The sequence below is a fragment of the Phoca vitulina genome, unplaced genomic scaffold, assembly GCF_004348235.1.
Source record: "Phoca vitulina isolate PV1807 unplaced genomic scaffold, GSC_HSeal_1.0 scaffold98, whole genome shotgun sequence".
Lineage (NCBI taxonomy): Eukaryota > Metazoa > Chordata > Mammalia > Carnivora > Phocidae > Phoca > Phoca vitulina.
Genome location: NW_022589801.1, coordinates 861,515 through 885,148, shown reverse-complemented (window position 1 = coordinate 885,148; position 23,634 = coordinate 861,515). Strand labels below are relative to the sequence as shown.

General features: G+C 54.9%; 1 protein-coding gene across 1 annotated transcript in view; it reads left to right on the top strand.

Annotated features, from left to right (window-relative positions):
• Positions 1-23,634, top strand: part of FAM178B (family with sequence similarity 178 member B) — a 113,060-nt gene that overhangs the window by 73,566 nt on the left and 15,860 nt on the right. The window contains exons 10-14 of the mRNA XM_032397355.1: positions 2,053-2,146; positions 2,437-2,613; positions 2,912-3,009; positions 16,490-16,577; positions 23,170-23,295. Of these exons, the coding sequence (XP_032253246.1) occupies positions 2,053-2,146; positions 2,437-2,613; positions 2,912-3,009; positions 16,490-16,577; positions 23,170-23,295 (583 nt within the window). The remainder of the gene's footprint in view (positions 1-2,052; positions 2,147-2,436; positions 2,614-2,911; positions 3,010-16,489; positions 16,578-23,169; positions 23,296-23,634) is intronic.

Sequence of the window (23,634 nt, the reverse complement as noted above, 5' to 3'; positions counted from 1 at the left end):
CTTTGTTCATGGAGTCCAGTGGTGGGACCGTCACCTCGCTCTTAACCTGCTGAGTCCAGGAGGGGAGCGGGGTTGCTGGGCTCTGAATGCCTGTGTTCCGTGGCCTCCTGCTCGGAGCATGGAGATGGAGGCCTGGGCGTCAGCGGATGCCACATCCCAGAATAGCAGTCACAGAGGCAGACGGTCCGGTCAAGTGGTTCCTCGGAGCCTCGGAAAGGCAGGGGATAGAGGACGCCGCCATACTGCCCGCTCTTCCCAAGGAGAGGCGGCGCAGGGGGATGCTCGCACGGGGAGGCTGTTGGCCCTCTCCACTTGTCACAGACACGCTTCCCTCCCCAGCTCATGTTTTCCACACTCCGCCTCTGGCAGCACCGAACTGTCTGAAAGCCCATTCCTCTTCAGCAGAGTCACGGTTCTGTGCCTGCCCCCACCCGTGGGGAAGTCTGAACACATTGCCACTCGTGCTTCCGGCCCCTGTGCCTGCTCACAGGCTGGAGCCGACCAGAACGGCCCTCCTGTACGGACACGGGCCCAGCAGGTGCCCAGATGTGCACACGCAGCCTCACCCATTCCCTGGCCCTAATAAATGCTGAACTCTGGAAGAATGACCAAGCCCAGTCCTAACCCCCGCCCCTTCCCCTGACGTCGGTGTGTGGGCACCAATTCTCCGATGCCTAGAGATGGATTTCTCCCTCTTCCTGTCTGAGAAGCAGCACCAGGGTCAAGTAAAGAAGAGCAGAGACTCTTCCCTGGAGCATGCAGGAACGGAGGGCTCCCCCTTGGTCAGCGGTCAGGCGGCTACCCTGGAGATGCTGTGGGCAACAGTGCTCCTGTCCTCCATACCTTCATTTGTGGAGACCCCACTGTTCTCGGGAACTCCAAACCAGTTAATAAGCATGGAGAAGTGGATGAGACAGCACAGGGAGCCTTGTCATAAGCTCACCTCAACAGTATCTGACAATCAACAGTACACATTTGACCGGAGAGAGAGAATGATTTAGTGAGACCGATCCTGCTGTTTTCTATCCAGTGAGCATGCACCTGGAAAGTTTGTGCAAGGCTTGTGCGGCTCTGCTGTCCACTGATGCCCCCCTCACTGTAGGGATCTTGCCACCCTGAGTATGAATCTAGTCTTTAAAGAGGTGTTTTTTTTCCTATGACCCTAAGCTCTAACTTCGTTGGTAGACAGCATGTTAGCGTGACCTTTGGAGGGGTTCTCAAAGATCATTTTTACTCTGAATTACCCCATATTACTTGCTGACTTTGGAAACTAGCCCCCACCTAAGCTACCATGTGGTGTACTTTTCCGTGCATGCAAAGAGCCACCATACCTGTATGGACAAAGAACTTTCTTGAGGAAGACTCCTTTGGGATAATGGAGTATGATTTTCTGGTCTTCGAGTCCCAGAAAAGTAAAGCCTGAGGCCTGGCTGGAATGGCAGCCGTTGGGAGCCAGCCCCCAGGAATCCCCATCTCCCGGCGTTCTTCCCCTTGTGTGGCTCTCACCCCCACTCGGAGTCTAGATGGTCTGTGTGCATTAGCAGAAGTGATGGGATGAAGTCACTTCCAAGACCAGGTTATAAAGGCTGTGGCTTCAGTCTCTGGCATTCTCCCCTCTCTCGAGTCACTCACTTTGGGGGAAGCTGGCCATGGGGTAAGGACTTGGAGGCCTGCTGGTGGGCACACGAGTGAGCTTGGAAGCAGTTCCTCCAGCCCATTCTGGCCTGACGTGACAGCAGCCCCACCCTCAATATTTTGGAGGCAACCTCCCCAGAAACCCTGAGCCTGAACCACCCAGCTAAGCAGCTCCTGGATTCTTGACTCTCAGAAACTGCATGACATAATAAATATTTGTTTTTAAGCCTCTGTATGTTGGGGGATTTGTTACGCACAGTAGATGACCAACACACATAGGGCATGAGTGTCCCAGGCTGCATGGACCATCCACGGGCTCTCTGCTCTTGAGCAACGGCAGGCCCCCGTCCCTGCCTCAGTTATCCCCTTGCATCCACCTCCTCTCATTTCCTTCCCTTTGCTTTTGTCTTACCTTAGAGTGCTTAAAAACGACATCAGCCTGAGCTGGAGTCAGCGGCAGGACAGCCCCCCAGAGACTGCCTTGGACAGTAGCCTGAGCTACATCTATAAGGTGAGTCAGACGCCCACTTCTGCCCACCATCCAGACCTGCTGAGCAGTTGCACGCGGTAGGTACCACTGAGCGCACCCCGTGGGCTCGGCGCCGCTGTAGGCACCACGCCGGCTGCTGGGACTGATGCTGCAGAAAGCTCACAGTCCCCATGGCCGGGCCTGCCACCGGAGCACCCCATGGGGGGCTTGACTCTAGGCCTTGCCGCTTGTTTTTCTCAGCCGCTGCCCAGCCCGGCCACAGGGCTCCGGGTGCCATCCCTCCCTGCCCTAGCACTCTCTCCGCTCTCCAGTTCCTGGCACTGTGTGCCCTGGCCCAGCCAACGGCCTACACCGACAGGGAGCTCTTGAGCCTGATCGAGCTGCTGTGCCGAGCCGGCCTAGACGTGGGGCTCCGCCTGCTGCCCAAGACCGATCTTCAGCAGCTTCTGCTCCTGCTCCTTGAGAACATCCACGAGTGGCCCGGGAAGGTATCATGAGCCCCGAAGCCCAAGCCCAAGCCCAAGCCCAAGCCCTAGCCTCCTCTGTAAGGTCCTGAGCCTCCTCACTTGACCTTGTTGCTGGGACTGAAGTTGCACCTTGAGCGCACTCAATGGGAATAGCAGGCTTGGAGGTCACCAGGATGCCGGGGAACGTGCCCACCAGTCCCTGGGCTCCGTGACCGCCCCCTCCTCTTACTCTCTGGCTTTCCCCTAAGTGGGCTGGTGGGGAGGTCAGGGTGACGACGGGCCCTCCCACAGCCCCCCTTGCCGCCTGCTGCCCCCACAGCTCCAGCAGCTGTGCCGCACCCTGAGCAAGGTGTCAGGTCACCACCACAACCTGCTGGCCGTCGTGCAGTGCTTCTTGGATGTGACCTCTCGGAGCAGGTGGGTGCCCCTCCCCCCTGCCTCCTCCCTCTGACACGCGTCCCTTCCCCTGGGACACGGTGGGGTGTGGGGGTCCAGAGTCCTCCCCATCAGTCCCAACAAACCTCCCCCTCCTGCCCAGTTTCTAAAACCCAGGAGAAAGAACTAAAAATACAGCTCACTAATGAGTTCATTCCGAAAGGAAAAGAGCCTAATTTTCTTAACATGGTCTTATTAGCAAAACAATTGCCTTATACAATTAGCTTCTGACTGCAGCGCCCACCCCCCCCCCCCCCCTTGCCTGCTGCTTCCCAGTAGCGGGTTCCTTCTTGTCCTCAGACCTCAGCGGCATTATGTCCCCTAATCACTCCTCCCAGACCCCTCTCCCAAACTCTCAACTCATCATTCTGCTTTATTTTCTGCACAGCATGGCTTTCTGCCAGAAATTTATCTTACTGTTGGTTCCTTATTTTTGGTGCCTCTCCTCCGTGTTCCTCCAGGAGAGCAGGTCCCTCAGTAGTCACTGCCATATCCCCCATCATCTAGAACAGTGTCTGACATGCTGTTTGCACTCTGTTAATTCTTTTCGACTGAATGAACGAGGTGACCAAACTCAGCCCACTGGGAGATGAGACCCATTCACTGGACCTGGCCCCACCCAGTCTCTCCTCTCCTCCTTCCTTCCCCCACTTTAGGCCACAGCCATAGGGAATTCCTTGCCTTCCCGGAGCAGACCATTCCTCATCTCTCCTCTCCTCCCATCTAGAATGATGGCCCTCCCCACCCTTCCAACCAGGCCTGTCCTGGGGCCCTTCAGGAAGACCCCCCAGCCTTCACAGGCACCTCCGCGGTAACCCTTAACTGGGGCCATTCCTCTTCAACTCCCTCCCCAGAGGCAGCTTCTGGAAGCAGGCTTGGCATTCCATGCAGACCCATATCCCAGGGCCCGCTGGGTGCAGTCACCCTGAGCTCAGCTTCAGCTCTTGTCTGTGAATAAAGAGAGAAGGCCTCTCCACAGTCCTGGAAGGGGAGTTGTTGCTCTCTCTTTGAAAGAACTGGGCTTCGGGGTGCCTGGGTGTCTCAGTCGTTAAGCGTCTGCCTTCGGCTCAGGTCATGATCCCAGGGTCCTGGGATTGAGCCCTGCATAGGGCTCCCTGCTCTGCGGGAAGCCTGCTTCTCCCACTCCCACTCCCCCTGCTTGTGTTCCTTCTCTCGCTGTGTCTCTCTCTGTCAAATAAATAAATTTTTTTAAAAATCTTAAAAAAAAAAAAAAAAAAGAATGGGCTTCTAGAAGCTCTGTCTGAGGACTTTAAGTGTGAACGCTAAACCAGGGCCTCAGTGGGCGCCATCTGCATTAAGCCCAGACACATGGGACTTCTTTGCATATGATCTGAAGAGGCTGACCTCTGCCTCCAGGCTCCCTGCTCAGCCCCAAACAGTTAGTCCTCTGTGTCGCAGAGTCAGAAATTGTAGTCTTAGAGGTCTCTCCCATCCCCAGCCCATTATGCCCGTTCATCCTACATCCTGTCCGTTCTGACTTCCAAATCCCAAATCCTTGTTTGTGGTTGCCTGTCCATGTCAGCTCTGTGAAAACAGGTACCTGTCTGGGTCTCAGCCACCTCTGTCCCACCTGCTTCTGCTTTCATGTCCTGTCTCTCACCTGGATGGATGGTCCATCTCCTCCTCCCTCAAAGTCTGTCCGCTCTATGGCTGCATGGGATTATCTTGTCTCTGCCTTACCTCGCATGCCAAGTCCAAACCTCCAGGGCCCATGTTGTCCAGCCCCAATTTCCCATTTGCTCCCAACAGGCCCCATTATTGGTACTTGTTTTTCTTTTTTTCTTTTTTTTTTTTTTTAAAGTAGGCTCCATGCCTAATGTGGGGCTTGAACTCACGACCCTAAGATTAAGAGTTGCATGCTCTACCGACTGAGCCAGCCAGGTGCCCCAGCTTGTCTCACTTTCATGTATATATATATATACATGTATGTGTATGTATATATATGTATATGTATGTGTATGATGAACCTCATTCATTTTCATAGCTGTGTAGTGTTCCCTGGTATACACACAACCAGGGCACAGGCTTTGCACATCTATGTAAATATTTCTATAGGATAAACTCTTTGAAGTGAAATTGCAGTCCTAAGGTATATACATTTAAAATGTGGCCTCCAACAAAAGCTGTATCAATTAATAATACCCCCAATGGACATGAAAATGGCTGTTTCTCCACTGTGTATTATCAGTTTTGTGTTTAAGCTTTATTAGTCAATCTGGTAAGTGAAAAGTGTGATCCTGTGGTTCTGATTTTTATTTCTCTGACTGCCAGTGAAATTGAGAATCTTTTCATATGTTTATTGGCCTTTTGTGTTTCTCTTATTGTAAATTACATCTTGACGCTTCTTGCCCATTTTTCTATGGGGCAATTAATCTTATTAACGTTTTGATAAATTGCTTATTATATATGTTTCAGCACTGTATTTTCTTCTAAGTCCTATATATCGTTTTTTTCTCTTTTTTTGCACATCGTCCTTTTTAAACCTTTGTGAATGATACCTTCCGGCGAACTGAGGTTTTGGGTTTTTTGAAATTTTGTTTTAGAATAGATTTAGCTTTACAGAAAAGTTATGTGGATGGTATAGAAAGTTGATTCTTATTGAATCTATCTTGAAAAGAAAAGCCTTCCCCACCCCAAGATCACAAAAATAGAATGTTCTCTTTATCTCGGTACTTATATTAACTTTGTTACTATTGGTTCTTAATCCCATCTGGAATCTATTATTCAAAGATAAGAGACAGGGATCTAACTGGATTATTTTCCACCTCTGAAGAGCCAATGGGGCCAACACCAACTTTCTTTCTTTCTTCATAATCCACCTTTCCCAGCAGATTTGAGACTACCTTCAACATAGCCTAAATTTATGATGTCGTTCATCTGTTAATTGAGTCAAATTGATTTCAGGGATCTGTGTCTTTTACAGGGTGTCTTTGTAACTGCAGAACCCTTACTAAGTGTTCCTTAAATGCCAGGAGTGAATATAATGGAACAGCCTTGCCTCACTTTTTTTTTTTTTTTTTAAGATTTTATTTATTTATCTGAGAGAGAGAGCAAAAGTGAGAGAGAGAAGCAGACTCGCCGCTGAGCGAAGAACCAGACGCAGGCCCTGATCGCAGGACCCTGGGATCATGACCCGAGCTGAAGGCAGACGCTTAACCAACTGAGCCACCCAGGCGCCCCCTCACCTCACTTTCAAACAGACACATCAACTAGGGTGATAATTCCTGCCACAAGCTTTGCTAAGAACGTGGGATGGGTATTATCTATTTATTTATTTAGAAATTTTATCTTACTTTTCTAAATAGATAAATAGAGCAAAATTCAAAAGGCACCAGGAACACCTATTTGAAAATGTGCCCCTCCCTCTACTAGCCACCTAGGCTGCCTCCGTTTCTTTTTGGGACTTCTGTGCATATTCTCTCCGCCCTTCTTTTCACTTCAAGTTATGTGTTGGCAGTCATTCCAAATTGGATCAGAAAGAGCTTCTAATTCTTCCTTACAGCTTCACTGTATTCACTGTGGTCTTTAGCCGGCCACCCCCCGCCCCTGCCCCCTGCTCCCTGTGGTGGCGAAGTTGGAGGAGCTTGCTGGCGGCCTGTTCTGCCCTCGCTGGTGGCTGCCCCACTGGGCTCAGTGCCCAGACTGACCCCAGGAAGGAGGGCGTACTGTTGCCCATTCTGTCACATTCTTCGTCTACTGACTTATGGTTAAGCACAAAGTGAGAACTTCCACCAACATTTGTGCGAGGCACGTCCCCCCCTGCCCCCGACCTCGTTGACCAAGACTTCAGGGATGCACTGTAAATTTAAGGCACAGTTGAGCTCAACCCGGAGAAATGAAAGTAAATACAAGAGCAAACCATTTGAAATGGGGCCAATGGGAAGACTTTCCCTTGGAGGAGAGTCTGTCTTGGGACTCTGGCCCCTCTCGGGTAGCTCCAGGGAGCTGGGGGCGAGGGCACTGGGGTGGGGCGGGGGGACTTGCCCTTCCAGCTTCTGTGCAGGGTCTCCAGTGTGTGTTCTGAGTGAACCTCTGCAGCCACTCCCAGGAGCCCTTTTAGGGGGAGGACAGAGGCTGAGGGCTGCTTTCACTCCACTGAAAGCTGATGTGCGCAGGCTCCAGGACCCGCCTCCTTCACCACCCGCGAATGTTTATTAAATATCCCGTTTAACTGCGGCCTCCAAAGTAGAGGGGCAGATAAAACTGGCTTGAGCAGGCTGCCGGATCCGCCAGGTTCTGACCCGCAAGGAAAAGCTGGCTGCTCAAGTCCAAGTGCAGGAGCCCTAGGAGAAGGTGGCCTTCAGAGGCTTCAGGTCTTTGCACACTGGGGATAAGAGCCACGGCACGTGCAGGCGCCCATAGCGTTCCCCAAGTCTCCTTGTTTTCTTTCGTGTTCCACGCTGCTGGGGTGGGGCTGCTCATCCCCTCCGGGCGGGGCCAAGGGCTGCACCTTAGTGGGGTGTCATGGCCCCACCCTCGCACCCCCTCCACCCCACCCTCTCCCTCCCCAGCCCGGTGCAGGCCCAAGACCAACCAGTTCATTCTCTCCCAGTGCTTTTGCCTTGCTGCCTTCATGTCCTGGCTCCTCGCTCCACCATAACGCCCTTCCTGCATGCCACCACACATGGCCTGTCCCTACGTGGGCCCCTGATCCCTTCTGGCTGACCAGGACCCACTCTGAATGCCTGGCCAGCCTCCTTGGGGCCCTCAGAAGATTCCAGACATCACCGTGCTTCCTGCTGCTGAAATCTCTACCCCAGCAAACAGCTCTGCCCCTTCTTTCTCTACTGTCTGACTGCCAGCCACCCACACACCTAGTGGACCCACAGCTCACCTCCTTGCCTTTCTCCCGACCCCACCTCCCATGCTCAGGACCCCAACGGGCCTGCCCTTCCAGACCTTCTGCAGTCGTCCCTTATTCCTATACCTTTCACTTCTCATCCTCTTACTGGCTCTTCCTCAGCAAATACGTGCACTCGTGTGTCTCCTACCTTAGAACAGCAATTCTGCCGCCACCCCCCTCCTCCAGCTACTGCTGCACCTCTAAGCTTCCCTTCCCCTGCTCTCCCTTACTCCATTCACCCGAAACAGGCTTTCTGAACCCTGCCCACCCTGGACACATGGTGGATTCTTCAGAGCTCAGAGTGTCAGAGGGAGTTCTCACCTGAGAAAACAGACATTTCAGGCTCTGGGGGTGGGCAAGGCCAGAACATTCTAGAAGGGGGCAGCCACAATCCAAAAACCCTCAAAATTTTAGAAGGCCTCAAAATCCGGAGGGACAGGAGGCAAGATGAAGATCATGTCTAGGGGTCGAGGGGCCATGCTGGAGCCGAGAGGGCAGCAGAGAAAAAGTGGGTCCCCATGAAGCCAGGAGTGTGAGGGGTTGTGGCTGAAGAGGATCTGGCTCACCTTTACGAGTGGGTGCGCATGTAAGGGGTGGTAGGAGAGACCTAAAGAGCTGGGAGTAGAGGAGACATACCTCATCTGGCACTCTAGCCAAACTGCCTTATTACCCCTGACCTAATGGCCCTTCCTCAGGAATAAGCTTATCATTTTCTTCCTTGGCTTCACAATATCATTCTCCCGACTCCCCTCCCCTTCTTTGGCCCATCCTTCTCAGTCGCCATCATCCAGTTCCTTCCTCCGCTGCTCCTCAAGCCTCAGTTTGCCTGGGGATTCTGCCCCAGTCCCTCTCCTGTGGTCACTCTGTGCAGTCTGGGGGAGCTTTCCAGGCTGGGCCCTGCGGTGCTCTGTCCACATGGTCCCACTTCAGGACTCTGGCACCCCCTCCCCAGCTGCTGAGTGTCACCCTGCTAGCCCAAATCCCAGGAATTGCCTTTGCTGAACACGGTTACCTTACCTGAGGTTAGGTGCCTTCCTTGGGAGCAGCCCAGTGCTGGGGGCCCAAAGGCCTGCCTCTTTGCTTCGATCCGGGATGTCTCTGAAGGACCTTGCCAGCCCCAGAGGTCCTTGAGGGGTCAGCCAAGGGCTTTGCTGTGACTGCATTCCAGCCTGGCTTTCCCCTTTGGCCCAGACCTGCTTCCTTCATCCCTACAGGAGGTCGTCCCAAGAGCGCCCATCTCCCTTTCTCCCTGCATGCTCACTTCCGCTTCAGAGTCCACCTCCTGGGGAACTTGACCTGAGACCCCATCTCATCCTCATCCATGGCCACAGCTCCAGGCTCATGCCAGGGGCTCCCAAGTCAATACCTTTGGCCAGACTTTTCTGCTAAGCACCAGATCTGCGTGGAAAAGAATTTCAGGGTTAGCATGTGCAGAACAGAAGTCACCACCTTCCAAGGAGGACCACCTTCTCCTGTCTTCCATGGCCCCATGACGGTATCAGCACCTGCCCACTGCCCAAAGCCTGAGAGTCCAGGGTCACCTCCTGTCCCCTCCAGCTCCTCCTCCCCAACAATAGCCACCTCTCCCATCACCCTCACACAGTTCCAGCTCTTACCACAGTGCCCCTGGAATGCTGCCTCCTTCCAGGCTGTCCCCCTTCTGACCCATGCTTGCACTGTCCAGCAGCATCACCTCCCTTCGGATGCACAGCTGGCTGCGTCACTCCTTTGCTCCATTAAAATCCCTCGGGCTTCTGTCCCCAGGATGAAATTCAAACAGTGGCATACTAGGCCTTTGTGCCTTCTTTTCCAATCCTACCTTCTCCCCCTGCCCAGCGTCCCCGGCAGGTTCCCATGCTCCAGCCACCCCAACTCAGGATTTGTCTCGGAGCCTTTCGGCATCAGTTCCAGCTTCCCTTATCTCTCTCCTCCTCTTTGCCTGGTTAACATTTCCTCACCCTCAAGACTAGGCTCAGACCAAGGCAACTCTCCCAAGAAACCTTGTGACACAGGGCCCTGATCGTCAGTGCCTTTGGCTAATCCCTTGGGCTGTGAGCATCTTGAGGGAGGAGCTATGACTTTGCTTTCTAGGCCCTTGGAGCCTGGCATGGAGGAGGGACTCATGTGCATGCATGCTTGTGGAGCGGTGGCTTCTGGAGGGCAGAGCCCAAAGAGCGTAGAGTTGTTTTTTAGTAGCCAATTCCAAACTCAAAGATGGCTCAGGCAGGCTCGGAGACAGGGTGCAGTAACACTTTGGATGTGGACTGTGAATGAACCCAGTAAGGAAAAAGTAGGAAGTATCTAAAGGCTGCAGGGGCTGCACCCAGAGCTCGAGCATGATCTCGGATTTTGAAAGATACAGAAGATGGAAAGTAGGACGCAAAAACAAGGCAGATGGACAAACAGCACGCACCAATGTTAGCGCCCGTGGGGAAAACTAAGGCCCATAGGAGGGGCTTCCGCGTAGTTGTTTTTGAAGCAAGGAATGCTGTTTTGGGCTGGCAGTGAAATATTGACACCGATGAAGAGAGAACAACACTATATAATTTCTATTTTGCTTCTCTTCTCTTTGTCAAGGAGCATAATTTTTCATCTGGACTCCACTATTGATCAAAGGGAATTGAAGCCTAAGACAGCACGGGAGAAGACAGTGTGGCAGCATCCCGCTGTGAGAAATGGGTTTAAGTCTCCCGTGGTACAAGGACGTCCCTGGTCAGTCCTGGGAGAGGAGCAGATGGGGGTCCCCTGAGTCCACAGAGACCTCCGGAGGTGGGGAGGGAGGGTGCAGAAGGAGCACGGCAGGCTTGAGGCGCCCCCCACATCATTCCCCAGGGACGGTTTGTGAGCACATACACAGAAAAGGAAGCTCTGCTTTCTAGGATTCCTAAGAATAAATCATACCAGACTAGCCTCATTTATGTTTTGACAGGCCAGCCAGAATAGTACTCTGGAGAGGACTGTCTGGGTTTCTGTAAGGCACTTGGTAGAGACTACCGTCCTATCCTGAGGACAACGTAAGAAATGTGGGCTGAGCGATTGATGTCCAAGTAGCTGGGGCTCCTCATCACAAGGTGCTGCTGGCCAGCAGAGTCCGCCTGGAGGGCAGGCCCCCGGGGCCCCTGAAGTCTTATCTTCACTGACAGGTTGGTCAGGGCAGACCCGGTGTCTCAGATGAGGCCATTAATGGAACAATAGTCAGACTCACACATGACCTGAATACAACTGACAGGGAATGGAAGATCCCAGAAGATCTCAACAAACCATAATGGCTGTCTGAGAGGAAAAGAGAGACCCAGCTGCACAATTAACAACAGGATCTGGGAAATGGGATTTGACAGCAAGACATGTGAGAAAGACTTTGGGCTCAGTCTGCGATCTGCGTCGCATCACGGGGCAGCCAGGAAAAGGAGTGTCAGGGCCAGCTCTGAGCACCTCACTGACGAGAATGTTGACAACCCCCAGGGCCTTCAGAGGACCCAACCCACAGTAGCAAAAAGATTCTGAAAGAGAGAAAAGTATGGATGTTGTATACACAGAGAAGAAAGAGTTGTGGAAAATAATGGCCACTTCCCTCAGGTATGTGGAGAGCCTAATTAGATGGACAAATACGCGGACATTAGATGGCGTGACTATTTTTTGTTTGTTTGTTTTAAGTAAGCTCTCAGCCCAACATGGGGCTTGAACTCATGACTTACAACCCTGAAATCAAGGGTCACATGCTCTACCAACTGAGCCGGTCAGGCGCCGCCTAGATTGGGTGACTTTTAATAAGTGTTCTAAGCCTGAGGTTCTACGGATTTCATCACAATACCGAAAAGAAAGAAAGAGGGAAGTAGGATGATAAAGAGGGTGGGAATTGGGTTGTAATTGTCCATATGAACTTTATCTACTAAAGAGTAGTAACCTTTTTATTCATATAATATCCATGCAGGAAAGGACACATCAGAGGTGGCTACTCAGTGCACTTTGCAAAGGGGGCTGTCTGTGTAACTACCGCTATATCATAGGGCAGACCGTCACCCTGCCCCCAGAAGCCCTCTCAAGCCCCTCCTAGGCATTCCCTCTACAAAGAAAACCATTTCCCCGACTTCTATCCCATAGCTTCCTTTTGCCTGGTTTTAAACCTGTGCATAAATGGGACCGTGCTCAGTGTTCTCTCTTGTGTCTGGCTTTCTTGGCATAGTGTGAACACTTTGTGGGATTCGTCCATGTAGCAGTGAGCTGTTGTGGATGGACCCTTCATGTTGCCGTGTGGCAGTCCCCTGTATGGATCTGTGGCCGTCTCTTCCTGTCTGCACTGTGCATGCCCACACTCATGAGTGTCCCAACATGTGTGTGGATGACAGGGCAGACTCCCAAGGAGGTTGCCCTAAGCTCTGAGCCCAGGCCCTGGTTCTTCCCGCCTGGGTAGTATGTGCTCACGTGCAGGGTAGGCTCCAAGTGAAGGACTGCGGGCGGGGGGTGGTGGGCAGAGGCGGTGGCATGAGGGGTGGCCGTGATGCCTGAGAGGCAGCATGGACAGTCCCCGAGAGGCAAGGCGGGCAGATGCCCTGAGGCAGGGTGTTGGGCAGCATTTCCACAGCGGAACAGGCCACTATTGTTGCTTCCTGAACTGCCCTAAAGACATGGAAAAGGCAGCTCACGCCTTTGGCCAGATGCCTGATGGCCTTTTAGGGTAGTTCAGCCTTGGCAGGGCCCCGTTCCCCTCCAAACAAGTGAAGACGAGGGGCGCCAGAGGGGGCTGCACTGACCAGGGTGGTTGTCCCAACATCCTAGCGGCCCACACTGGTTAGCGCCTTTGCCTTCCTCCGAGTTCGAGCATGGTGCCCGGTGCCTGGCTGGGCTGCCCCTTGCAGGAGCTGGAGGGAAGGCCGGAGGCTGGGAAGCAGAGTGCCTGCATTCCACTTCCCAGCTCTGCTGTGGATTCCAGATTTCGCAGTGCCTTAGACTCCTCTGAGTGCCGATCCAGTGTCCTGATCTTACGGAGGCCCGTGGGGGGAGCAGGGGTGGGGGCAGGGCTGAGGCAGAGGCCTGGCCTGGTGTGAGCACAGAGAGCTGGGGCTTGTTTCCTTATATGACAGTGGCTGGGATGCCTCCAGTGCCTTCTGCATCCTCCTTTGTCCGTCCGGTTTGAGTCCCGGGGAGTCCTTGCCGGGTGGGGTCAGGCAGCTTCTAGGAGAGAGAGGAAGAGCCCCTGGCCGACCTTGGCTGGGCCCATGGGGCCCCTTTGCTTGCCCCCTGCACAGTTTGGGTGTTATTTGGGGTGAGTCTTTGTGTTTTCTCCTCCATAGAGTAAGGTCTCAGTCTAAAATTAAAAAGCGGTCCTGTCCCCTGTCCCTGTGTCCCAGTGGGAACTGAGAGCACAGGAGACTGTGTTTAAAAGGCAGGGGGGCCGTCAGAATGAAAGGCAGTGGGCAGGCGGGGACAGCGAGGGGGAGCATGCCACCCTCAGATGTGGGTTCCTTTTCATCCATTCACCCGGTGCTTTTTCTGGTGCTTTTTTTCTTTTCTGGACAACAGCCCTGTCCTGACCCACCCAGCCTGCTTCTTCCCTTCTGGAACCACCCCGGCTCTGCTCCGCTGGCCTGCCAGCACCCCCGCCCCCAGGTTGGCCCCTCCCCGCCCTCCGAGGCCTGGGTTTTGGATTAACGAAGCCCAGATGCAGGACTTCTGACTCTGGCTGCGAGTTAACTTTGGAGCAAGGCACAGAGGGGCCATTTACCTCCCACTGTGTTCCCGGCCCAGCTGCTGCTGGGGCTCCCAGGCAACAGCCGGAGAGCAGGTCCTGGCTGCCAATGAGATGGAAGCCATGCAGGGTGTGCCGCGTGGCCAGGGCTCCGGGAGAAAACGGGAGGGTGGGGCGCTGGGTGAGGGGCGAGGGTCTGGCTGCGCTCACAGGAGTCCAGTGTGGGGGATGATGAGGGACTCCTGTTTTCTATCCCATGCGGCTAAAAGAGGCTGCCTCTCCACAGCTCTCAGAAGGTCAGGTGGGGATGCTGAGGTGCTCCGCAGAAAGGGGTCCAGGCTAAAGGGAGACAGGGTGCGGGAGGGCCCCGTGCTGGTTAATGTCAGGTCTTCCTGATCCAGAATGGACCAGGGATGGCTGGCCCCTCCCTGGGTTGCCAGATAAAATACAAACATTGCGCAGGAGAACCGTACGCCAAGAAAATGACTCTTTGTCAATAAGAAATTCACATTTAACTGGGCATCCTCTATTTTTACTGGCTAAATCTGGCAATCCTGTCTCTCCCTCCACCTGAATTGCTTCTTTAAGTAATAGTTTTATTGAACTGCAACATACAAACAGAACAGAACACAGACCGTAGGCGCATGGCTCAGTGGCCACAAGTGGAACCCGTGGGAAACCTGCACTCAGAGCAAGAAATGCAACATGAGCAGAACCTGCCCGTCCCCCCAGCCATCACCACTACCCAGGCTTCCAACAGCTGCTATTTGGCCATTTTTGTACTCTATAGGAACTGAATCATGCACATGTATTCTTTTGAATCTGGCTTCTTTCGCGTGGCACAGTGAAGATCATCGGGACTTTGGATAGCATTTTAGCTCGCTGTCATTACGAGTAGGATTGAGTTGGATTGATAGGGCCCAGTCTGGGTATGCATACTAATGGTGTACCTAAAGTGCACTTCCGCCTTGTGTGCGCGCGCGTAGGTGCCTAGGCGTAGGATTGCTAGGTCATGGGTGAGCACGTGTTCATCTTTAGTTGATCTTGCCAAGCAGTTTCTCAAAGTGGATGTGCAATTCGAATTCCCACCTGCTGTGTGTGAGCGACTCTGCCGGCCCGCACCCTCCCCTGCACTGTGCATTTCCCCCTTTTTCACGTTCTCCTTTCTGATGTGGTACTGGTACTGATCGTGGTACTGCTTTGCGGCTGCTTTTTTTCTCCGTTTCATCAAGTACCTGTTGCCTTGTTGATCCCTCTGACTTTCTTGACGAAGTGCTAAGAAAATCAGCAAGGCCCCTGGTTGCGGTTCCAGCCTGCCCAGCCCCACAGGAACTTCGAGGAGCCATTCCTACCCCAGTTCCTACCCCAGTTCCCCATTCCTACCCCAGTTCCCTCCGTCATGTGAGGCCTGGGCAGCAGCAGGCCCGGCCCTGGGGAAGTTGCAGCGGAGAGTGGACCACCAAGCCCCGAAGTGGCCAGGCTGGATCCTGCCTCCCCAGAGTACTTGCATTTCCCCATGCTGCCTGTGGCAGGCTGTTCCAGATGTCCAGTCCTTCAGTTCCTTGTGGTGTCATTCCAGGAATACGGGTGAGGGCGGCTGTGTGGGTCCCCCCAGCAGTGCTGTGACCTGAGGGCATTTCCCCTTTAAGGAGCTGGTTCCAGCCCAAGCGTCTTCCTTCATGTGCCTTATGTTTCCTCTAGCTTCAGGACCTCTCCTTTGCTTCTTCTGATGGTGGCTCTCTGCAGAAACTAGGGACTGTGGCCACATCAAGGTCCGTGCCAGGGGCTGACATCTGCTCCCAGAGTGTATGGAGGTGCAAGAGAGATGTGACCCTCTTGGTGGAGACGAGCTATGGCAGGGAGTGTGGACAGAGGAGGGGCCCTCGACCCCCCCACAGCCTCCTCAGCCCCTGCCACCCCAGCCTCATCCTCTGGTCTCCACGCCCCTCCTCTCTTCTCTTTCTGCTCCCTCTAGTCCTCAAGGACCCATGGAAATCAGAGCCCTGAACATGAGCTTCTGAAATCCCCATCAGAGGTCTTCAGTCCCAAAGAGAAGAGATACTAGCCCCCTGAGTGCATCAGTTAAGACTAGTTAATGCTTGACTCAGAAGCCCAGCCCAAACTGACTGAAGCCAAAGGCACTTTATTGGCCCACATGACCAGTTAACTGACCTACTGAATGGTCCAGGGGCCGGGGGCTTCAGGCACAGCAGGCTCTGGGTGTTGTCAGAGCTCTGTCCCTGTCCTCTGTCTCTGCTTGCTTCATCCTCCAGGCTCTCCCACAAGGAGGCATGATGGTCACCAGCAGGTGTAGGATCACCTCCTGCCCGACCAGTGGCCCTGCTGGGACGGCACATGTTCTGCTTGATAATTCCAACCAGGGCACATGCCCTGCTTGATAATTCCAACCAGGGCACCGAGGCAACCTCTAAGAGGCTCAGTCAGTCAGACTCTGATGGGCCGGGCCTGGCTCATGTGCCCACTCTGGGTGAGCAGCTTCTCCAAAGGAAAGTTGATGCTAGGTGAAAGAAAAACAAAGTTTAGCCCCACGAAAGATTCTAATGCCACCAAGGACAGAAAAGGCAAAGGTCTGTGCCAAAGCAGTTGAACGTTCCTTATCTCTGTGTATCCGCAGATAAGTACAGATACTCAGAAAGACGAACTGAGAAGACAAACACTGCTGAGCCAGCCTCTGAAATTACCGACTTTAATTTTTTTTTCCTTTTGCTTATTTTTTAACCCTGCCATCATGTTTTATTGCTTCTAAAATAAATGATAAATACTATAAACCAGAAGAGCAGGACAGAGTACTCCAGGCAGCACGCCTCTCCCATGCTGCCCCGACATGTGCCTCCAGCCCACTTGCTCTCAGAGTGTCCCACCCCTCAGTCCCTCTTGCTCCTTCCCCACAGGCAACTTCGAAGCCAGCTCAGCCTCGTGGTCATTGCCCAGATGCTGGACCAGGAAGAGACGCTCCCTCTCTGGCAAGAGAAGGCCCAGGTGAGTCTTGGCCTCAGCTGGGCAGCATCCCCTGGGCCCAGGAAGCCTGTGGGTGAGCAGAGGGCTCCCCCCGAGGCCTGCCTGCTCCTGTGGCTTTTCCCAAAGGTTGGGAGCCTCAGGCCAGGAGAGGCAAGTCGAGTGTGAATTTTTCCCTCATATCCTTGCATTCAGCAATGACTGTTTTGTATGCCCACTGTGTGCTAGGCACTGAGGCTAGAGCAGTGAGCTGGGAGCATGTGTTACTTGTTGGTTTGGTTTTTTTTAGCCGTGGTAAAATATGCATGACATAACATTTACCGCTTTAACGTTTTTGTTGTTTTTTGTTTTTTTTTTTACCATCATGACAATTTTAAGTGCAGAGTTCAGCCATTTCGAAGCGTACAATTCAGCGGCTCTGAGTACATTCACAAAGTGGTGCACCATCACCACCGTCCACCTCCAGAACTTTTGTCATCCTCCCAAATAAAAACTCCATACCCGTTCAATGCTAATTTCCATTCTCTCCTTCCCCAGCCCCTGCTTATATTACTTTTTATAGGTGGAAAGAAAAACAGTGCAAACGAAAACAAACACTATGCCCTTAAAACTACTCACGCCTAGTGCCTCTCCTTTTCCAATGTTAGGCATTCTTGGGGCCGAAAGAAAAGTAGAGCTTTGTCTTCTTTCCCCATTCCCCTTCTCCCCAGAAAGCTCTGACCACAGCCTCCGCAGCTCGGGGCCATGGGGGCAGCGTGGGTCCCAGCCAGCCCACGGATGGGTGGCAGAGAGGTTGAGCACGCCCTCACCCTTACCCCCTGGAAGCTCCTGGGATCCAAGAATAGTTGCTGGGTACAACCAAGCCCTCTAGCTCAGCAACACGAGAGGGTCCAGGCAGTCCCTGTGAAGGGCTGTGCGTCTCTGTTCATAGAGGCGTCCTCAGGAAGCCTGCGTAACCCCTTGCCCAGAGTGCTGAGAGAACGTTCTGGCACATCCCGGGGCAGGGTGGACAATATTGCTGAGTCTGCAATGCCGGGATTGCAGGGCGGGAGCTCAGAAAGCTGACTGGTTGTGTTGGCTTGTCTGAGTGGGCTCGGCCTGGCTTTTGCCCCGGCTGCCCCCTTTGCTGTAAATACTTTCTCCTGAGGACTTAGCCTGGCTGGAGCTTATTGTCATTCCAGTTCCTGCTGAAATGACACCTCCACTCAGAGGCCTTTCCTGACCACCCAATGCAAAGTCCCCTGGCACATCCCCCTGTTTTAAATTATTTACCTCCTGACGTTTTCTTATTTATTGGGTCACGGTCTGTGTACGCGCACGCGCGCGTGCACGCGCGCGCGCACACACACACACACACACACATCCCAGCAGCAGCTCCTTGAGTGCAGGGACCAAATCTTTCTGCCCGTCAGCACCCAGCACAGTGCCTGGCACACATGGGGACTCCGCGTGTACTTGTGGAGTGAACGAGCCTGGAGTGGAGCCCCTGGAGTGTGCAAGCGGAAGTTCCCTTTCCCCAGAGACCTGGGGAGGGGTGGGGGAGGGAGTGGCCCGCACTGGGGTGCCTTCACACAGATGACAGCCTGATGACAGAGCATCTCCGTGAGGGAGGAGAGACCAAACGGTGTCTCGGGGGTGCAGGCGGTTAGGAGTGGGGGCCGGCGGAGATGCAGCAGGCAAACAAGACCGCCTGGACCCAGAGGGCTCTGGAGGGCAGGTGGGGGTCCGTGAGCCCCAAGGAGAACAGAGCACGGTGTCAGCAGAGCAGAGGGGAAAAGCCACAGCGTCCAGCTCAGTAAAGGCAGGACCAGCTGTGCGGGGGTGGGGGGGTGGTCGCCCACCTGCAGTGTTTGGCAGTGACCAAAGAGTGGCTCAAGCATCCGGGCCTGGGAGCCCCCAGCTGCTCCCCAGGGCCTGCCAGGGGCCAAGCCCAGCCCAGCCCCGCCCAGCTCCAGGGCTCTCCAGCCATACCAGTCGCCCGCATGCCCACCGCGTGCCCATCTCTTCCGAGACCCCAGCTAAGCACCGCCTGTGTGCCAGGCTCCGTGCCAGGCTCCGCACCAGGAACCAGCCTCTGAAGACAGGGTGTGAGCAAGGTGGGCTGAGGGTGCAGTGACTAACACTGCCCGAGGGCCATGAAGTGGCTTCCAGAGAAGGTGTCCTGAGCCAGGGCCAGGAGGCTGAGTCAGTGCTCGTGTTGCAGAGAGGAGAGTCTGCCGGCGGCCAGTGCGGCTGCGCACAGGTGCGCAGCCTCCCGGCGGCTCGCGGAGAGGAGGGACCAGCTGGGGCCTGCCTGCGGCCCCCCTGCCTGTTTCCCCCATCTCCACTGCAGGCGCCTCCCAGGTCTCCGGGCTGTAGGCGCTCCCCTTTCCAGTCTGGCCTGTCAGACGGATCCTTGCCTTCAAAGGGCCACCACCTTGGCCCCACAGCCTCCACGCATCGAACCCCGCAACGCCCCCTTTCCCAGCTTCTCCATGCGGCCTGACCGCGCCACCTGTTCTTCCCAGCCCTCCTCGCGGGCCAGCCCCGCTCTCTCTGCACACAGCTCTGTGCCCTGACCCTCCTTCCTTTCCATCATCACATCCCAACTGAAACGGCCGTAGCCAACACTCTGCATAGCACGGGCCGTGTCCTAGGGTCTGTTCTCAGAGCTTACCTCTCATAGCAGCCCCCGGCTGTAAGGACTGTTACCATTAGACATTTTTCACAGATGGGACAACTGAGGCAGGTGCGGTTAGGAAGCTTCTCAGGGCCATACAGCGGGGAAAGCCGTGGAGCTAGGATTCAGCCACAGGGTCCTTGCCCTTGACCACTGCAACATGCCATCTCCGCTTCTCCAGCCCCTTCCTTGGCTGTCATCGTGGTGACAGCCCAGACCAGGCCTGCCATTTCATGCTGAAGGTGCCCTGCTGGTCCCTTGAGCTTTATCCCTAAGTGGCAGCTAGGAGAACAAGGGCTGTGGCTTCTACTTCCTTCATTGAGGTGCAAATGCTTGATAAACCTTATCAGTTGATTGACTCTGAAGGGGAGCCGGGGGATAGAGAATTGACTCCTCTAGGAGAAGTTCTGGGGTGAGTGCCTGGGCAGAGGCTCTCAGGGCCCTGCTGGGCAGGAGGAGTCCCTGACCCCTGGATGGCTTGACTCTCTGTCTCAGGCTGCAGTCTGAGGCCCTAGGAGTAGGAGCTGAAGAACTAGAATTTGAGGAATGGGACTTCTGTAGGTGGTCAGGATGCACCCCTGCCCTCCCCCAAGGCCTCATTTTCCAGGAGAGCCTTGGGGTCAGGCTGCTTCCTGTTGTCCTTGGGAATCTTGGGAATATCCCAGAAACAGCAGGGTTTTGGCTTCGTGCACAGTGTGCTCCAGACCCTGCTCGGGGCACTGAAGATACAACCCTGAAGAGAACTCAGTCCCTCCCTTGTGAAACTCACAGTCTAGAGGGAGACGGACACAGGCACCAAGAAAAAAGTAAATATTTGCCATACCAGATGGTCATAAGGGCCCTGGAGAAAAATAAAGCCAGATAAAGAGAAGAGGGAATGTTGGGAGATGGGGACATTTGTGCATAGAACTGAAAAGGTCAGGCAGGTTTCTCAGGGAAGAGCATTCCACACAGGAAACAGCCAGTGCAAAGGCCCTGGGGCAGCCAGAGTTCTTTTAGGTTAGAGGAGAAACAGAAGCCACTGTGGCTGGAGAGCCATTGGAAGGTTTTGATAAGAGAAACAGAATCTAATTTATAAAATATTTTTAAATTACTCTGGCTGCTATGTTGAGCTTAGGCAATTGCAGTAATCCTGGTAAGAGATGAAGATGGTTTGGCCTGGGAGATAGCAGCGTAGATGGTGAGAAGTGGTCCAACTCTAGGTGTGTTTCCCAAGCACAGCCAGTGGGACAGGAGATGTGAGAGGAAGGAGACAAGGAGGGCTCCCGGACCTATGCAACTGGCAGGATGGAGAGGCTCTTTACCGAGATCGGCAAGACACAGGTGGAACAGGTTTGGAGACCAGTCGGGAGTTTGCTTCTTCTCCCAGGCCACCTCTTGCAACACAGCAAGCTTCTTTCGTCAAGCCACGTCTTCCAGTTTGGAGTCGGGAAGACACGGGCTGTAAATGGCCCAAATGCAGGAGTTCGAGGGTCTGCATCTCCTAGGGAGAGGCTGACGGCAGTCCTGCCCTGCCCTGCACTCCTTCAGGGAACGAAGACTTAGGAAACATATAACATGTGCCAGGGGCTGTGCTCGAGCCCGGGGGGACACTGCAGGGAACAAAATTGCCCTCGTGGGCCCTATGTTCTAGCGAGGGAGAGGGGGACAGGTAAGAAACATGGTAAACAAGTAAATTACAGAACGCGTTAGGAGGTGGTAAATGTGGTGGACGCAAAAGTCATTCCGGGCGAGAGGATTGGCAGGTGTGGGTGGCGTGGGCGGCAGTGTCAGGGGAGGGGGGCTGGGGCTGGAAGGCGGATAGGGGGCAGCTGCACGTGTCTGGTCTCAAGGCCCGGTGAGGGTGCCGGCTCCAGGGGACAGCAGGGCTGCCCGAGCCTCACTGACACTTAAGATCCTGGTCTTCTCCACTGGGCAGATAGAAGCACCACCGGGGCCTGAGCACAGGAGTGACCGGCCGTGTGGCCAGTTGCCCGGCTGGAACTTGCCTGCCTCCTGCTGCCCACCGGGCGGACAAGACCAGTGGAGGCCTGCCTGCTTGGGTGATCATTTGCCTCTTGCCTGGAGGTGTCTGTCCTAATGGGCTGAGTGTTTGTAGAGACAGCTCCCAGCGGCCGGGTGAGGTGGGGAGGTGCGATGTCAGGCCCTGGCCCTCCCTGCGGGGATGCATGGTCCAAATAAGCCCTTATCCCGGAGAGGGGTGTGGCTGCCAGAACTGGAAACAAAGGAGGGTAAGCAATCAGAAGGCGGCAGCTTGCTGCGCTGAGCAGGGCGAAGCAGTTTTCGTGGAGAGGAAAAACATGGGAGCTAGCAAGCCGCTGAGCTGCCGCTGTGTACTCCCCCGCCGGCCCCGCCCCGGCCTCCCGTAGCCGGGAGGAGCTAGCTGGGGCGAGGCTGCCTGCCTGAGGACGGCTTCTGGGGGCGTGGGCTGCAGAGCCTGGCCCCTGTGCTTGCACAGCTGTGATCCCCAAGCAGGCAGGGCCGTTTTGGAAACCATCCCCAGCCTCGCAAGGCCTGAGCAAGACGGCCCAGCTCTGGTTTGGGGGAAGCTCCAGATGGTGCCTCTCTTCGCCTAGAACCTTCTCTCTCTTCCTGCCTCCTCTCCGTTCCTAAAGGGATCAGACACGAGGCCGAGAAGCCCTGGCCCCCTTCCATGAGCCGAGGCCCTAGGCCTGTCTCCTAGCCCTCAGCCCAGCTGCTCTTGTGGGCTGTCTAAGCCTGTGGCCGGCTGAGATGCTGAGCAGGTGTCTGCGGGTGAGTCAGGGAGAGGAAGCCAGATGTGCCGGGCAAGGCTGGGCTCGAGCAGGATGCTGGGCTGGGGGCTCAGGCCTAAGCCCTTTAGGGCAGTCTACACCTGCTACATCTAAAAAGATGGTGCCTCCGTGAACTCGGCTGGCTCTGCTCCTTCAATCTGCATCTACCCCTTTCCCAGGGTTGCAGGTGGGCCCAGAGGCGCCAGGGACCCACATACTGCCTGCCTCTGTCCTGACCACAAGTTAGCTCCAGGGCAGCTGAATGGTCCTTGTTGGGGCTGAACCCAGGTGGCCCAAACCAGGTGCAGGGGCTGGGCCCGAAGGAGTGGCTCACTGCTGACACCTGGACTCCTGCAGGCCCTGTTCCTGGGAAGGGTGGGGGCACTCCCATTTGTTCAGAGAGGGTAAGCAGTTTACATGGAGGGGGCGGGCAGCTAGCAGATTAAGGGACATAGCAACCATATGCAGTGTGCGGACCTTGTGGGGAATCCCCGTTCCAAAAACACAACTGGTAAGGACATTTTTTGAGACGATCAGAGAAACCCGAACACAGTGTTAGATCATATAAGGAATTCTTGGTAATTTTGCTGGGCAAGAGAATGATACTGTGACCATGCTGGGGAAAGAAATCCTTATCCTTTTGGGTGAGAAGCTCTTTATGGGTAAAATGATACAGTGTTTGGATTTGCTTTAAAATCCCGTGGAAGGGAAAGGGCGGGGCGGAGAAATGGGGGCAGGCAGAGTGATGGGGAGCAGGCATGAGAGGGGGCGGGGGGCACAGAGCCTCTGCTCCCCCGTGAGCCCCTCCAAGCCCACAGCAAGTTCAGCGGGGAGAGGGACTTGAGCAGCGGCTCGGGGTGGCCTTGGTTCTTCCAGGCCTGAGTGCTCCCTCCAGGGAAGTGGATCAAATCCCCAGCCTACAGAGATCTGAGTTCACGCCTTTGAAGGAAGGCTCGGCCTGTGCCAGGCCCCGTGTGCACGCGCGGCTCTCCTGTCCTAGGAACAGGGTGTGTGGCTGTCTCCATCTTGCAGCTACAGGACACTCGGGCTCCAAGAGGCCACACAGCATGCTGGGGAGAGGTGGATCCAGGTCACGGAAGCTGGTGGTCTGGCTCCAGAGCCCATGCTCTGACTTCCCGGTGCCGGCCGAGTCCCCAGGTGTCCCAAGGCCCCTCTGTATGACAGCCTCTCTTCTCCTTCCCAGCTGTCTTCACTCAGCCAGCTGCTGAGCCTCATGAGGCCATCATCCCTCAGGCAGTACCTGGGCTCTGAGACCTTGCCACCGTGCCAGGGGCAACAGCCAAAGGCCAGTGCTGAGCTCGACCACAAGGTGAGCCCCCGCGCCTGCCCGCCCAGCCAGGGTGCGGCACCACCAGCTAGCGGGGAAGGCAGGGCCGGCCACGCTGCCCAGCCTGGAGGGCCTTATTGCCGCCAGTCCTCCTAAAACCCCAGGGCCTTAAAATTCCAGTAAGCTGCCTCCCTGCAGAGCCTGTAATCAGTGCCCTTGCCCATGCCCCTCACGGAGGCGCAGTGGGGCGCTGTGTACACGGGCATGCGCGTCCCCCTGGCCCTGCTCCGGGGTTTTGCTGCATCCTCGATGGTCCAGTACGGATGCGTTAGCGTGGGGTTCTCCGGGAGTCGTACAGCACAGTTTGGAGAGGATGCAGGA